We start from the raw sequence: 13,713 nt of genomic DNA on the forward strand, positions 1-13,713 counted from the left end.
GGATTCCATAATGTTTCATTATCTTCTATGTCATTGGTCTTCTATGATTGCTCACTCTTAGGTAAAATAGAACGTGTCCCAAGATCCTTTTTAAAACAAAAGGAAGTATGGAGTTCTATCTAAAATAGAATATTTAATTTATTACATCATGAAGGCAAACTCACATTTAGAATATAAAGGCATTCTCAGAAACTAATTACTTTTGTAGCCTGAAGCTAATCTCTTTCCTACTTTCGTCTAAAATTCCGTAAAATGCAAATGATCTGGCATGATGATCTACAAGGACTGATAAAAATTTGCTGAGGCTTCCAGAAGAAGGAAAATGCCTTTGACATTACCTTGCTGGGGACAATTGACTTTGTCCCACACTCAGCAGGGGTGAGGAAGTTGGCATTTACTGATAAGCTAAGAAAAGGCGGTGCCTTTTGTAATTTAAGCTCCACCCATGGCACATTCACTCAAGGAAGATATAAATGACAAGGTCCACTCAGCTCTCAGACAAGGCTTTCCAAGCAAGATGAAGCCCAACATCATCTTCATACTTTCCCTGCTCCTCATCTTGGAGAAGCAAGCAGCTGTGATGGGACAAAAAGGTGAGTGGAGAGGGTAAGCCTTGGGGAAAGCTGCTCAGAAAGAATGGCCTCTAAGATTATTTGGGGTGCAAACAGTAACCTGTTTAGGCACAGATTCTTCTTGTTGAAGATAATTGATTTTCTCCACCCAAAGCTTCAGCTTTTCTAGAAACATCAATAATTTGTTGGGAAAAGGTGGGAGGTAAGAGTTGCAAGGGAGCTTTGGAGATATTGAAAGCATACACTTCTATTATCAATTACCAGGTGGATCAAAAGGCCGTTGCCGAGGATCTCTCCCAATTTCACATACAAACACAAAGGGCCAGTACTATTCTGGACAAAAAGACAAACAACATACTGAATCTAAAGGCAGTTTTTCTATTCAACACACATATCATGTAGACGCCAATGATCATGACCGGACCCAAAAAAGTCAGCAATATGATTTGAATGCCCAACATAAAACGACAAAATCAGAACAACATCTACGTGGAAGTCAAGAACTGCTCAATTACAAACAAGAAGGCAGAGACCGTGCTAAACCAAAAGGTCATTTTCATCTGATAGTTATACATCATAAAGGAGGCCAAGTTCATCATGGGACACAAAATCCTTCTCAAGATCAAGGGAATAGCCCATCTGGAAAGGGACTATCTAGTCAATATTCAAACACAGAGGAAAGGCTATGGGTTCATGGACTAAGTAAAGAACAAGCTTCGGCCTCTGGTGCACAAAAAGGTAGAACACAAGGTGGATCCCAAAGCAGTTATGTTCTCCAAACTGAAGAGCTAGTAACTAACAAACAACAACATGAGACTCAAAATTCTCTTCGAAATAAAGGGCATTACCAAAATGTGGTTGAAGTGAGAGAGGAACATTCAAGTAAACTACAAACTTCACCCTCCTGTCCTCACAATCACACAGACTCCAACATGGATCCAAAGACATTTTTACTACCCAAGGTGAGCTCCTGGTGTATAACAAGAATCAACACCAGACAAAAAATCTCAATCAAGATCAAGAGCATGGCCGGAAGGCACATAAAATATCATACCAACCTTCAAGTACAGAAGAAAGACGACTCCACTATGGAGAAAATGGTGTTCAGAAAGATGTATCCCAAAGCAGTATTTACAGCCAAACCGAAGAGAAAGCACGTGGCAAGTCTCACAAACAGATAACAATTCCCAGTCAAGAGCAAGAGCATAGCCAAAAGGCAAATAAAATATCATACCAATCTTCAAGTACAGAAGAGAGACGACTCCACTATGGAGAAAATGGTGTTCAGAAAGATGTATCCCAAAGCAGTATCTATAGGCAAACTGAAGAGAAAGCACGTGGCAAGTCTCAAAAACAGGTAACAATTCCCAGTCAAGAGGAAGAGCATAGCCAAAAGGCAAATAAAATATCATACCAATCTTCAAGTACAGAAGAGAGACGACTCCACTATGGAGAAAATGGTGTTCAGAAAGATGTATCCCAAAGCCGTATTTACAGCCAAACCGAAGAGAAAGCACGTGGCAAGTCTCACAAACAGATAACAATTCCCAGTCAAGAGCAAGAGCATAGCCAAAAGGCAAATAAAATATCATACCAATCTTCAAGTACAGAAGAGAGACGACTCCACTATGGAGAAAATGGTGTTCAGAAAGATGTATCCCAAAGCAGTATCTATAGGCAAACTGAAGAGAAAGCACGTGGCAAGTCTCAAAAACAGGTAACAATTCCCAGTCAAGAGGAAGAGCATAGCCAAAAGGCAAAAAAATATCATACATACCATCTTCAAGTACAGAAGAGAGACGACTCCACTATGGAGAAAATGGTGTTCAGAAAGATGTATCCCAAAGCCGTATTTACAGCCAAACCGAAGAGAAAGCACGTGGCAAGTCTCACAAACAGATCAAATTCCCAGTCAAGAGCAAGAGCATAGCCAAAAGGTAAATAAAATATCATACCAATCTTCAAGTACAGAAAGAGACACTCCACTATGGAGAAAAGGGTGTTCAGAAGATGTATCCCAAAGCAGATATCTATGGCAAACTGAAGAGAAAGCACGTGGCAAGTCTCAAAACAGGTAACAATTCCCAGTCAGAGGAAGAGCAAGCCAAAGGCAAATAAATATCATACCAATCTTCAAGTACAGAAGAGAGACGACTCCACTATGGAGAAATGGTGTTCAAAAGATGTATCCCAAAGCCGTATTTACAGCCAAACCGAAGAGAAAGCACGTGCAACTCAAACAGATAACAATTCCCAGTCAAGAGCAAGAGCATAGCCAAAAGGCAAATAAAATATCATACCAATCTTCAAGTACAGAAGAGAGACGACTCCACTATGGAGAAAATGGTGTTCAGAAAGATGTATCCCAAAGCAGTATCTATAGGCAAACTGAAGAGAAAGCACGTGGCAAGTCTCAAAAACAGGTAACAATTCCCAGTCAAGAGCAAGAGCATAGCCAAAAGGCAAATAAAATATCATACCAATCTTCAAGTACAGAAGAGAGACGACTCCACTATGGAGAAAATGGTGTTCAGAAAGATGTATCCCAAAGCCGTATTTACAGCCAAACTGAAGAGAAAGCACGTGGCAAGTCTCAAAAACAGGTAACAATTCCCAGTCAAGAGCAAGAGCATAGCCAAAAGGCAAATAAAATATCATACCAATCTTCAAGTACAGAAGAGAGACGACTCCACTATGGAGAAAATGGTGTTCAGAAAGATGTATCCCAAAGCCATATTTATAGGCAAACTGAAGAGAAAGCACATGGCAAGTCTCAAAAACAGATAACAGTTCCCAGTCAAGAGCAAGAGCATAGCCAAAAGGCAAATAAAATATCATACCAATCTTCAAGTACAGAAGAAAGACGACTCCATTATGGAGAAAATGGTGTTCAGAAAGATGTATCCCAAAGCAGTATTTGTAGTCAAACTGAAGAGAAAGCACATGGCAAGTCTCAAAAACAGATAACAGTTCCCAGTCAAGAGCAAGAGCATAGCCGAAAGGCAAATAAAATATCATACCAATCTTCAAGTACAGAAGAGAGACAACTCCACTATGGAAAAAATGGTGTTCAGAAAGATGTATCCCAAAGCCATATTTATAGGCAAACTGAAGAGAAAGCACATGGCAAGTCTCAAAAACAGATAACAGTTTCCAGTCAAGAGAAAGAGCATAGCCAAAAGGCAAATAAAATATCATACCAATCTTCAAGTACAGAAGAGAGACAACTCCACTATGGAAAAAATAGTGTTCAGAAAGATGTATCCCAAAGCCGTATTTACAGCCAAACCGAAGAGAAAGCACGTGGCAAGTCTCAAAAACAGATAACAATTCCCAGTCAAGAGCAAGAGCATAGCCAAAAGGCAAATAAAATATCATACCAATCTTCAAGTACAGAAGAGAGACGACTCCACTATGGAGAAAATGATGTTCAGAAAGGTGTATCCCAAAGCAGTATTTATAGCCAAACTGAAAACCTAGTAGCAGGCAAATCTCAAATCCAGGCACCAAATCCTAAGCAACAGTCATGGCGTGGTGAAAATGCAAAAGGAGAGTCTGGGCAATCTACAAATAGAGAACAAGACCTACTCAGTCATGAACAAAAAGTCAGGCACCAACATGGATCTCATGGGGTACTGAATGTTGTAATTATAGAGCATGAAGATGACAGTGATCGTCATTCAGTACAACGTCATAACTATGACAGAAGCCCATTATCTACATAAACCTACCATTCAGTAACCATGTGAAAGGATGGATCAATATTAAGGTAATTTTTTTTTTTTTTTTTTTTTTTTTTTTTTTTTTTTAGCAAATAGGGGAGATACCTCTCCCAATGTTTAGAATTGTTGGGGACTCTGCAGGACTTTTGTAGGATTGATAACCCTTGTTCACACCAATAGAAGTGCTGTATAACAAGTGGTAGGAAGATGAGCCTCACAATTCCCTGGTGAGGAAAGGGTCTGGTAGTGGCACAGAAGGATGTTTGGCCTATCATGAGGTCCTAGAATTCCTATCCTTAATTGAATATTTTTCAATAATTTTTTTTTTGTATATGCCTACCTGCTAAAAGTTTTTTTGAACCTGTACTGACTACATATGCGTATTTATAAGTTTATGGTATACTCTTGTCAGTTCTTATACTTTAGGTTAGTAAACCTCAATTTATTTCCTATATAGTGTAAAGGATTACAGCAGTTAATATTTTCTTTCTGCCCACCAATGGATGTTCTTGCATCCCTGTTAGGGTTCATCTATGCTCCTTCAGAGACCACAAGCCCAAAGACTAGCAGTCCTCCCTCTCAGAATGCAGGAAAGAGATAAGTAGAAAGATCCCTGTTCATGTTGTCAAAGAGGAGATGGAAAGGGAGACACAAGAGATGGTGAGGGATCTCATGGGCCAATTGGATGTTTGCAACATCAGGAGAAGAAAATTGAAGCCCTGAGAGGGGTAATAGTGCTTCCCTGCCTCTTTGCAATAAGTAACACTGCACTTGAAGAGAGGGCAAGCAGCGGAAATAGTGGCCTCGGCTGGCAACTAGTGACCTGGTATCCTAGTAATAGAGGGCTGGTACAATTGGAGGTGAAGGGGACAGGGGGCCCAGCTACCATCCCCACCCTTCACTTTTTACTATACTCACATCATTGATTCTCTTCTTTCTCTCTAGGTATCACTTGACCTCAGTGAATTCTGTGATGTTTCTGAGATGCACACTCCCATGTAGTTTCAGATTCTTGGTCCATGGATGACACCACCTGCCCATGCTTCCTTGAATTAGGCTTTCTCAACCTGAAGCCCCTTCAAACTTCCAATAAAGAGATCATTTTCTGCTTCATCTGCTTTTGACTCCTGTTTTCTCCGGATTCCTAGTCACTCAAGGGGTTGAGGGCATTTCTAATATAAATGGTTTTGAAATAAAATAAAGGGATATTTTTGAAGCACTAGGGAGAATAGTAATCAAAGCCACATTTCTAGATGTATTGATAGAAACCAACACTAAAAATAGGGTGCTGTTAGTCTGCCAGTCACATGTCTACCACCTGAGGCCAACACTAAAGGCTGTCATGACCCTGGTACTAATCAGACCCCAGGAACTAAAAATATCCAAGAAAGACAAGAGGAAATGTATTGCAACAGGCCCTGGGAAATCCCTGATCTGCTGGTGATCAATTCCACAGTAGCACATCCCTTCACTTAGCTTAAGAATGTCTTACCCCTACAGCATCTATTGAGATGCAATTACACCAAAGGTGATATGTTAAATCTGCACAACTTCAGTAACAGCAAGTGGGTTAAAATGTCACCTGTGGATGGAAAGACCAGAGCACCAGTCAAAGAAATATTGAGGCAGATGGTGTCTTCATAATGGAAATTCTGCTGCCTCTACTGTCTTTTCCCCCTCTATTTTAAAAAAGTTTCCAGAGAAAGCTAAACCTCCAGGAGAAGAGGCCAACATAGGGGAGTGAGAAAATCACAAGACTAAGAATAAGAGATTTGGATTCTAGTTCCAAGTCTGCCACAACAAGCTGTATATCTTTACCTAAATCTGTTCTTTCCTGCAAGCTTAAGTCCCACATCTGCAACATGGAAAAGTTTGACACAGCAATCTTCATAGTACTTAGTGACTCAATATTGTAGACAAAAGAAAGAAAGAAAGAAAGAAAGAAAGAAAGAAAGAAAGAAAGACAAGAAAGAAAGAAGGAAAGGATTGAATTACTGAAGGACAGGACGGACAGAATGACGGGACTTAAGGCATGCAGGACGGAAGGAAGGCCTAAGAAGTGTACTTCCACCTCCTCCCCTCAACCTCCCCCTTCCCTCCTCCCCTTCCCCCTTTTTCTTTACTTACTTCTCCTTCCTTCCTCCCCTCCCTCCCTCTCTCTTCTCCCTCCCTCCCTCCTCCTTCCCTACCCTCCTCCCTCTTCCCTCTTCCTTCCTTCCCCTTCCTCCCCTTCCTTCTTCTTCCTTCCTCCCTCCCCGCCTCCCCCCCTCCCTCTTTTTCCTCTCTCCCAAGTGATGTCGTCATCGCGAATGCTCGGAATAAATCGAATTCGGCCCATTGCTACAGTAAATTTGGTAGGGCTAGAATAGGTCAGATGGACATGAATGCTTCAGAACGACACAGGCCTACTTGGAGCAGATACTGGCAACTGTTTTGCCCACCCCTCAAAATCATGGATTCTATATTGGCCCAGATTGTGGTTGACCGGGCCTCCCCACATACCAACAACCAAGGAGCCATAAGTTTATTAAGAGCCACGACATCTTCCAGGAGAAGTGAATCATTCCCTAAGCTAGCCAACAGTTTGAAAGTCAGATGTGTCAACTTCACCAATTCATCACAACCCCATTAGTGTCCTGGTCCTTTTGTCCATCACCACAGCCAGGCATCCAGTTATGTGTGTATTAAGTCATAAAATCTACCAAGTATGTCATTGTTAAAGATTAGTATAGATCAAGTCTCAAGAAATATGTATATCTTATTGTGTGTCTGTTGGCCCGCCCCAGCTCCCCTCTCCACTTCTCACACCCCACACTCACACCTTCATCCGCCCCCGCCCTCTTCTGGTGAGTAGAAAAGGGTGGTGCTAGTTGCTTCCCATCTCTTCTTATTCCTACTCTTTTCTACTCGTTTGACTTCATGGATACTTGGCTGCTAGTTTGTTTTTGTTTTTTTATTAGTAATTCTAATACTTTTAACTTCCTATCTGTTTCTCTACTCTACTGGTTTCAGGACCTCTCTCCTTTTCTGCTCTCTCTCCACTTTTTTTGAGGTGTACCTTCCGCTCTGACCAGTCCTCCTCTCGGCTCTTACTCCTCCCCCCCTCTGCACCTCGCAAGCTCCCTGCCCATGGCTCCCTCCCTCTCCCGCTCCCTCCCCTTCCCTCCCCCTCCCCCCTCCCTCTCTCCCTCCCCCTCCACTCCCTCCCTCCCCCCTCCCCTCCCGCCTCCCTCCGCCCTCCCTCCCAAAGAATAAAGAACGAAAGAAGAGAGAGAAAGACAGAGAGAAAGAAAGAGAAAGAAAGAGTCTCCATCAGGTCTTAATGTCTTCATGTCACCTGTAGGTGTGGGATTAGAGACTTTGTCATAGTGGCGTGAGAACTCTGTCTCTCTTCACTGCTACCTTTCCAAGAGAATAGAGACCTTGTGCTCAGTCACCTGCTTTATTTTCCCAGTCCAGCAGTTAGAAAGGAGAGGTTATGATGGGCTTAGGGGCCTTAGCATCAGGGAAGCTAGAATTACCTGCTACAGTCTGCTGAACAGATTCTCTCCTCTATGTATGGACAGAAATACATTAAACAGTTTCCCTGACATGTTGCTTATTGCATGGGGGAGGGAAACATAAACTGACATGTAAACAAGCAAAAGAGCCAGAGTCATAAATGCTGTGTGCTATGGTACGATTAGCATGAACTTTGGTTCCCACTACTTGCATAGTCTTGGGCCACAGGATATCTGATACTGACCTCCTGCCTCTTAATGAGGGGATATAATAACCATCTCATAAAGATGCTTAGATGTGTGCAGTGAGATGATCACAGCCAAAGTGCTCAGGGAAAAGTGCCAGAATGACAACAAATTTGGAAATAATAATAACAAAACAATCTTTTCTTATATGTTCTTTGAAATAGAGGTAAAATTCATATAAAGAAATGCACAGATCTTATATATCTGTTTGAATGAGATTGACAAACACATACATGTTGTTGCCCAACACCTAGATGACCATATAGAACATTCATCTTGCCTTATGCCCCTTTCAAATTCACTGGAAGCCCTTCAGGGGCAAATCTTATACTGACATAGAAACTAATAACTTGCTTGTTTTTAATCCTTACATAATGAAATCATATGATAACATTACCTTTTGTGTCTGACTGTTATTCAATGTTTGAGATTCACTGTTTTTGTATGTATCAGCAGTTCATTCTTTTTATTGTTGAATAATATTACATTGTTTGAGTCTCCATATTTGTTCTTCCATTTATCTGCTGATAGGTGAACATTTGGTGTTCCCAATTGAGCGATAGTGAATTAAGATATCACATAAATCCCTGTACAAGACACAATAACGTGTATTTTTAATTATCTGTGGTAAATACCTAGGAGTGAAATTTTCTCCCAGTGTGTGGTTTGGGTTTTTTTTTTTTTTCTTTTTCTTTTTCTTAATGATGGTGTATTCAGAAGAGTAGAAGTTTTAAAGTGTGACAGAATCAAATATATCTATTTTCCCTTTTAAATTGGATACTACTGTGTCTAAGAACTTTTGCCCTTTCCAAGCCTGCAAAAATGTTCTGTTTGTGATATCTTTCCCTAGAAGCTGCATAGGTTTAGCATCTATGTTAAGGTTTATGGTTCCAATTGATTAATATTTGCATTCCATGCAAGGTACAGATCAAGGTTCCTTTCTTCCAAGATGATCTTGTTTTTACTAATTATTGATAATGCTGCTATGAACATTCATGTGCAAATTTTTGTGTGAATACATTTTCAGTTCTCTTTGGTATTATCATGGAAGCGGAATTTTGGGGTCACATGGCAACACTGTTGAAGAAACTGACACACTGTTTTCTACAATGACTCTACCATTTTATAGTCCCACCAGCAATGTCTGAATGTTGCTGTTTCTCCACATCCTCGTCAACACTTGCTATTGTGTGTTTTTTAAGATTATAGTTATTGCAAAAGATGTGAAGTGGTATCATGTTGTGGTTTTGATTTGTATTTTTCCTGAGGACTAATGAAATCGCACATCATTTCTTTTTTCTTTCTTTTTTTTTTTTTTGAGACAGAATCTTGCTCTGTCATTCCGGCTGGAGTGCAATGGCACGATCTCGGCTCACTGCAACCTCCGCCTCCTGGGTTCAAGCGATTCTCCTGCTTCAGCCTCCAGAGTAGCTGAGATTACTGGCACCTGCCATCATGCCCAGCTAATTCTTTTGTATTTTTGTGGAGACAGGGTTTCACTATGTTGGCCAGGGTGGTCTTGAACGCCTGACCTCAGGTGATCCACCTGCCTTGGCCTCCCAAAGTGCTTACACTTAGGTGATTACAGGCGTGAGTCGCTGCACCCAGCCATCATTTCATTTCTTATTGGCCATTTGTTTTCTTTTGGAAAAATGTCTCTTAATATCCACGCTTGATTTTTATTCATAAATTTTATCTTTTTATTGTTGGCATCAGGAATTCTTTTTATATTTTGAATGCTAGGCCCTTATCAGATATAGAATTTGCAAATGTGTTCTCCCATTCTGTGGGCTGTCCTTTCATTTTCGTGTTAGTGTCTTCTGACTCACAAGTTTTTAACTTTCATCTGTCATTGTATCTACTTTTTTTCTTACTTGTGTGTTTAGTGGCGTGTCTAAGAAACTTGTTGATTACCAGATCACAAAGATATATGCCTATGTTTTGCTTCAAAGTGTTTTATAATTTTAGCTGATATATTTAGGTTTTCTTAAATTTTGAGTCCATTTTTTGTATGTGGTGTTATGTAAGGTTCCAACTGTATTCTTTAGCATGTGGATATCCAGTTTTCCTAGGATGTGTTGCTGATAAGGTGAGACTTTCCCCACTGAATGGTTTTACTACCCTTGGTGAAGATAAGTGAGCTTACAATGTAATGGTTTATTATCTATTCCTTAGATGTATGTGTCTATCCTTATGCTACTACCACACTGCCCTGATACTGTAGCTTTGTAGTAGGTGTTGAAATAGGGAGGTGTGAGTCCTCCAAATTTTCAGCCTTTTCCAAGATTGTGATGGCTATTCTGGGTGTCTTGTATTTACACATGAATTTTAGGATTAACATGTCAATTTCTGCAAAAAGTCATCTGGAATTTTATAAGAATTCTATTCAATTTATAGATCAAATATGGAAATAGCCAGCCTAGTAATATCAAGTCTTCGATTCACAAACATGGAATGGCTCTCTCTGTCTTTTTTTTTAAATGTTTCTGAACAATGATTTGTTGTTTTTCAGTGTACAGGTGTTGCCATTTTTTTGCTTAAGTCAACTACTATGTATTTCATTCTTCTGAGGCTATTGTAAATGGGTTTTTTCATAATGCACACGCAATTTCATATGTGTAATACATTGACATTATGTCTTCCACCTTCCTGAATTCATTTATTAACTCTAATAATATTTTGGGGTAGTATGTATTCTTAAGGCTTTTCTTTATATACCATCAGGTCAATGAGTATTTTATGTATGGCAAGTCTAATGGTGATGAACTTGAAGTATTTATATATCTGGGAGTATCTTAATTTTTCCCTGACTTTAAAGATAGATTTGCCACGATATAGAATTCTTGCTGGACAAATATTTCTTTCACCACTTTTGGCATGTTCTCTCACTATCTTCTGGCTTGAATGGTTTTCATGAGAAATAATCTGCTAAGCTTATTGATTAGTCATCTTTGTCATTGATATTTTGATTATAAATTGTCTAGGTGTGGATCTCTTAGATTTTTTCTTACTTGGCATTCACTGAGCTTCTTAGATGTGGAGATTAATAGTGTTAAGCAAAATCAAAATGTTTTTAGCCATTACATCGTCAAATGTCCTGTGCCATTCTCTCTTTCTTCTGAAATCCCCATTATGCATACGTTTTTACACTAGATTATGCGCCATAAGTCTTTGAAACTCTGTTCATTTTTTTTCTTTTTTCTTTCTTTTTTTTTTTTACTGTTCCTCAGAGTGTATAATCTCGACTGATCTATACTTATGTCGGGTTTTTCTTCTGTCCATTCCTACCTGCTGGTGAGCCCCTCTGGTGAATTTCTATTTTAGCGATTGTACTTTACAACTTCATCACTTATCTTGAATTATTTCAATATTGTGAGATATGATTTTCATACTTTTCTTTAGTCTTTGTGTCCATGATTTCCTTTAGTTCGTTGAGTATACTAGCTGATGTCTTTGTCCACTAGGCCATTGTCTGGGGCTCCTAGAGGAACATTTTTTTTTTTTTTTTTTTACACAGAATCTTGCATTGTCGCCCAGGCTGGAGTGCAGTGGCACGATCTTGGCTCACTGCAAGCTCTGCCTCCCGGGTTCAAGCCATTCTCTTGCCTCAGCCTCCCGACTAGCTGGGACTACAGGCACCTGTCACCACGCCCGGATACTTGTTTGTGTTTTTAGTAGAGACAGGATTCACCATGTTAGCCAGGATGGTCTCGATCTCCTGACCTTGTGATCCGCCTGCCTTGGCCTCCCAAAGTGCTGGGATTACAGGCGTGAGCCACTGTGCCCAGCCTTAAAGGAATATTTCTATTTATTGTTTCCCCTCTTTTCTGTGTATGGGCAATATTTCCTGTTTCTTTGCATGTCTCATAATTTTTTGAATAAAACTGGACTTTTTACCTAATATAATTTGCAGCTTTGGAAACAGATTATCTCTTCACCATTTGTTTGTGAGGTTTTCATTGCTGATTACTCACTTGGTAACCTTCTTGGACTAATTTTGTGAAGTTTACGTTACATGTCATGTGCAGCCACTAAAGTCTTTGTTTTGTTAGCTTACTAGTCGGGTAATGAGTGGACAGCAATGATCTTAAATTATGTAATTCACCTGGACTTTTCCAAGGGGTTGTGTGTGTATATGATGAGGCATATATTCATTGTTGCAGCAAGTAGTTTACAACTCTACTTTGGACTTCACTTCCTACTCACACAGAGCACGGAATTCAGCCAGAGGTAACTATTAGGGCATTCTTAGGCCTTTCCTGAGCATGTTCACAGCACTGGGGAAAACATACAATGCTACACATGGATATAGCCTTTTAAATTCCCAAAAGTAACACAAAGAGTTTCAAGACACACTGGACACCTCATTTCCTACGTTTTCATTTTTTGTTTTTTGGTCATGCTCTTTTTAGCTCTAGTTAGTCTTGCGTCTGAAGTAGCTATGAGGTCAAAAAACTTCCCCAGAATGAAATCATGTTCTTTACAGCAACACGGATAGAACTGGAGGTCATTATTTTCAGTGAAAGAACTCAGAAACAGAAAGTCAAAAACTGCATGTTCTCACTTATATAAGTGGTAACTAAATAATGTCTACACATGGACATAGAGTGTGCTATAATAGATACTGATGACTTCGAAGGGTGAGAGGGTGGATGACAGACGGATGAAGAATTACTTAATAAATACAATGTATATTATTCAAGTGATGGTTTCACTAAAACACCAGACTTCACCACTATATAATATATCCATTAACAAAACTGCACTTGTACCAATTACATTTATACACATAAAATAATTGCCTCTGGGACAGCATTGGCCACACAGACCACACTCTGAGTTAGATGAGATAAATGTATGTTTTAAGAAAAAAAGCTTTTTAAAAGAGTTGGCACATGGGTAAATTTGTGATAATTTCCTAGGGATGAAGATTTTGAAGGCAGAAAGAGGAAATCCTTCTCTCCTTCAGTGAATGCTAAGCTGTTGGTTTTCACAACTATTGCAGTGCAAGACTACTGACTTTCCAGGATACCACACAGCTGGGCAAAAATATAGGAAAAGAACAAGTTACACAGTCACAAAACTGTCTCTTTTTGCTGAGCTTCACTTGTTATTCTTAATAAAACACTCCTTGAATTGTTGTAAGCCTTGGGTTGAATTCCTTTTAAATTTGTATAAATTTAAGGGGTACAAGTGCAGTTTTATGGCACTGATACATTGCACAGTGGTGAAGTATGGGCTTTTAGTGTAACCACCATCCAAATAATGTACAATGAACTCAGTAAGTAATTTCTCATTCCTCTCCTTCCTCCCATCCTTCCATGATTCTGAGTCTCCAGTGTCTATTAGTTCACACTTTGTGTCCATATTACTTAGCTCTCACTTATAAGTGAGAATATATGGTACTTGACTTTCTGTTTCTGCGTGGTTTACTTAAGATAATGGCCTCCAGTTCCATCCATGTTGCTGTAAAAGACATGACTTCATTCTTACTTAGGGCTAATAGTATTCCATATATATATTCTATATATATATATTCCATCTACATATTCCATATCTATATAGTCCATACATATTCCATATATCTATATTCTATATCTATATTCCATATATATTCCATATCTATATTCCATATCTGTATTCCATATCTATATTCCATATATATTCTCCATA

The 13,713-nt window shown here is 39.5% G+C and overlaps 2 protein-coding genes across 2 annotated transcripts; both read left to right on the top strand.

Annotated features, from left to right (window-relative positions):
- The first annotated feature begins 517 nt into the window (after positions 1 to 517).
- On the top strand, positions 518 to 2,513 carry LOC115892851 (semenogelin-2-like). The gene is given in 4 exon segments (XM_030915350.1): positions 518 to 593; positions 837 to 1,481; positions 1,484 to 2,335; positions 2,338 to 2,513. Coding segments are annotated over 4 exon segments (1,749 nt in total).
- A 242-nt stretch (positions 2,514 to 2,755) lies between these two features.
- LOC115892852 (semenogelin-2-like) lies at positions 2,756 to 4,297 on the top strand. Its single transcript, XM_030915351.1, has one exon. It carries the CDS (start codon positions 2,756 to 2,758, stop codon positions 4,295 to 4,297), a length of 1,542 nt encoding a protein of 513 aa, XP_030771211.1.
- Positions 4,298 to 13,713: the final 9,416 nt, after the last annotated feature.

This window comes from Rhinopithecus roxellana, chromosome 13 (genome assembly GCF_007565055.1).
Source record: "Rhinopithecus roxellana isolate Shanxi Qingling chromosome 13, ASM756505v1, whole genome shotgun sequence".
Lineage (NCBI taxonomy): Eukaryota > Metazoa > Chordata > Mammalia > Primates > Cercopithecidae > Rhinopithecus > Rhinopithecus roxellana.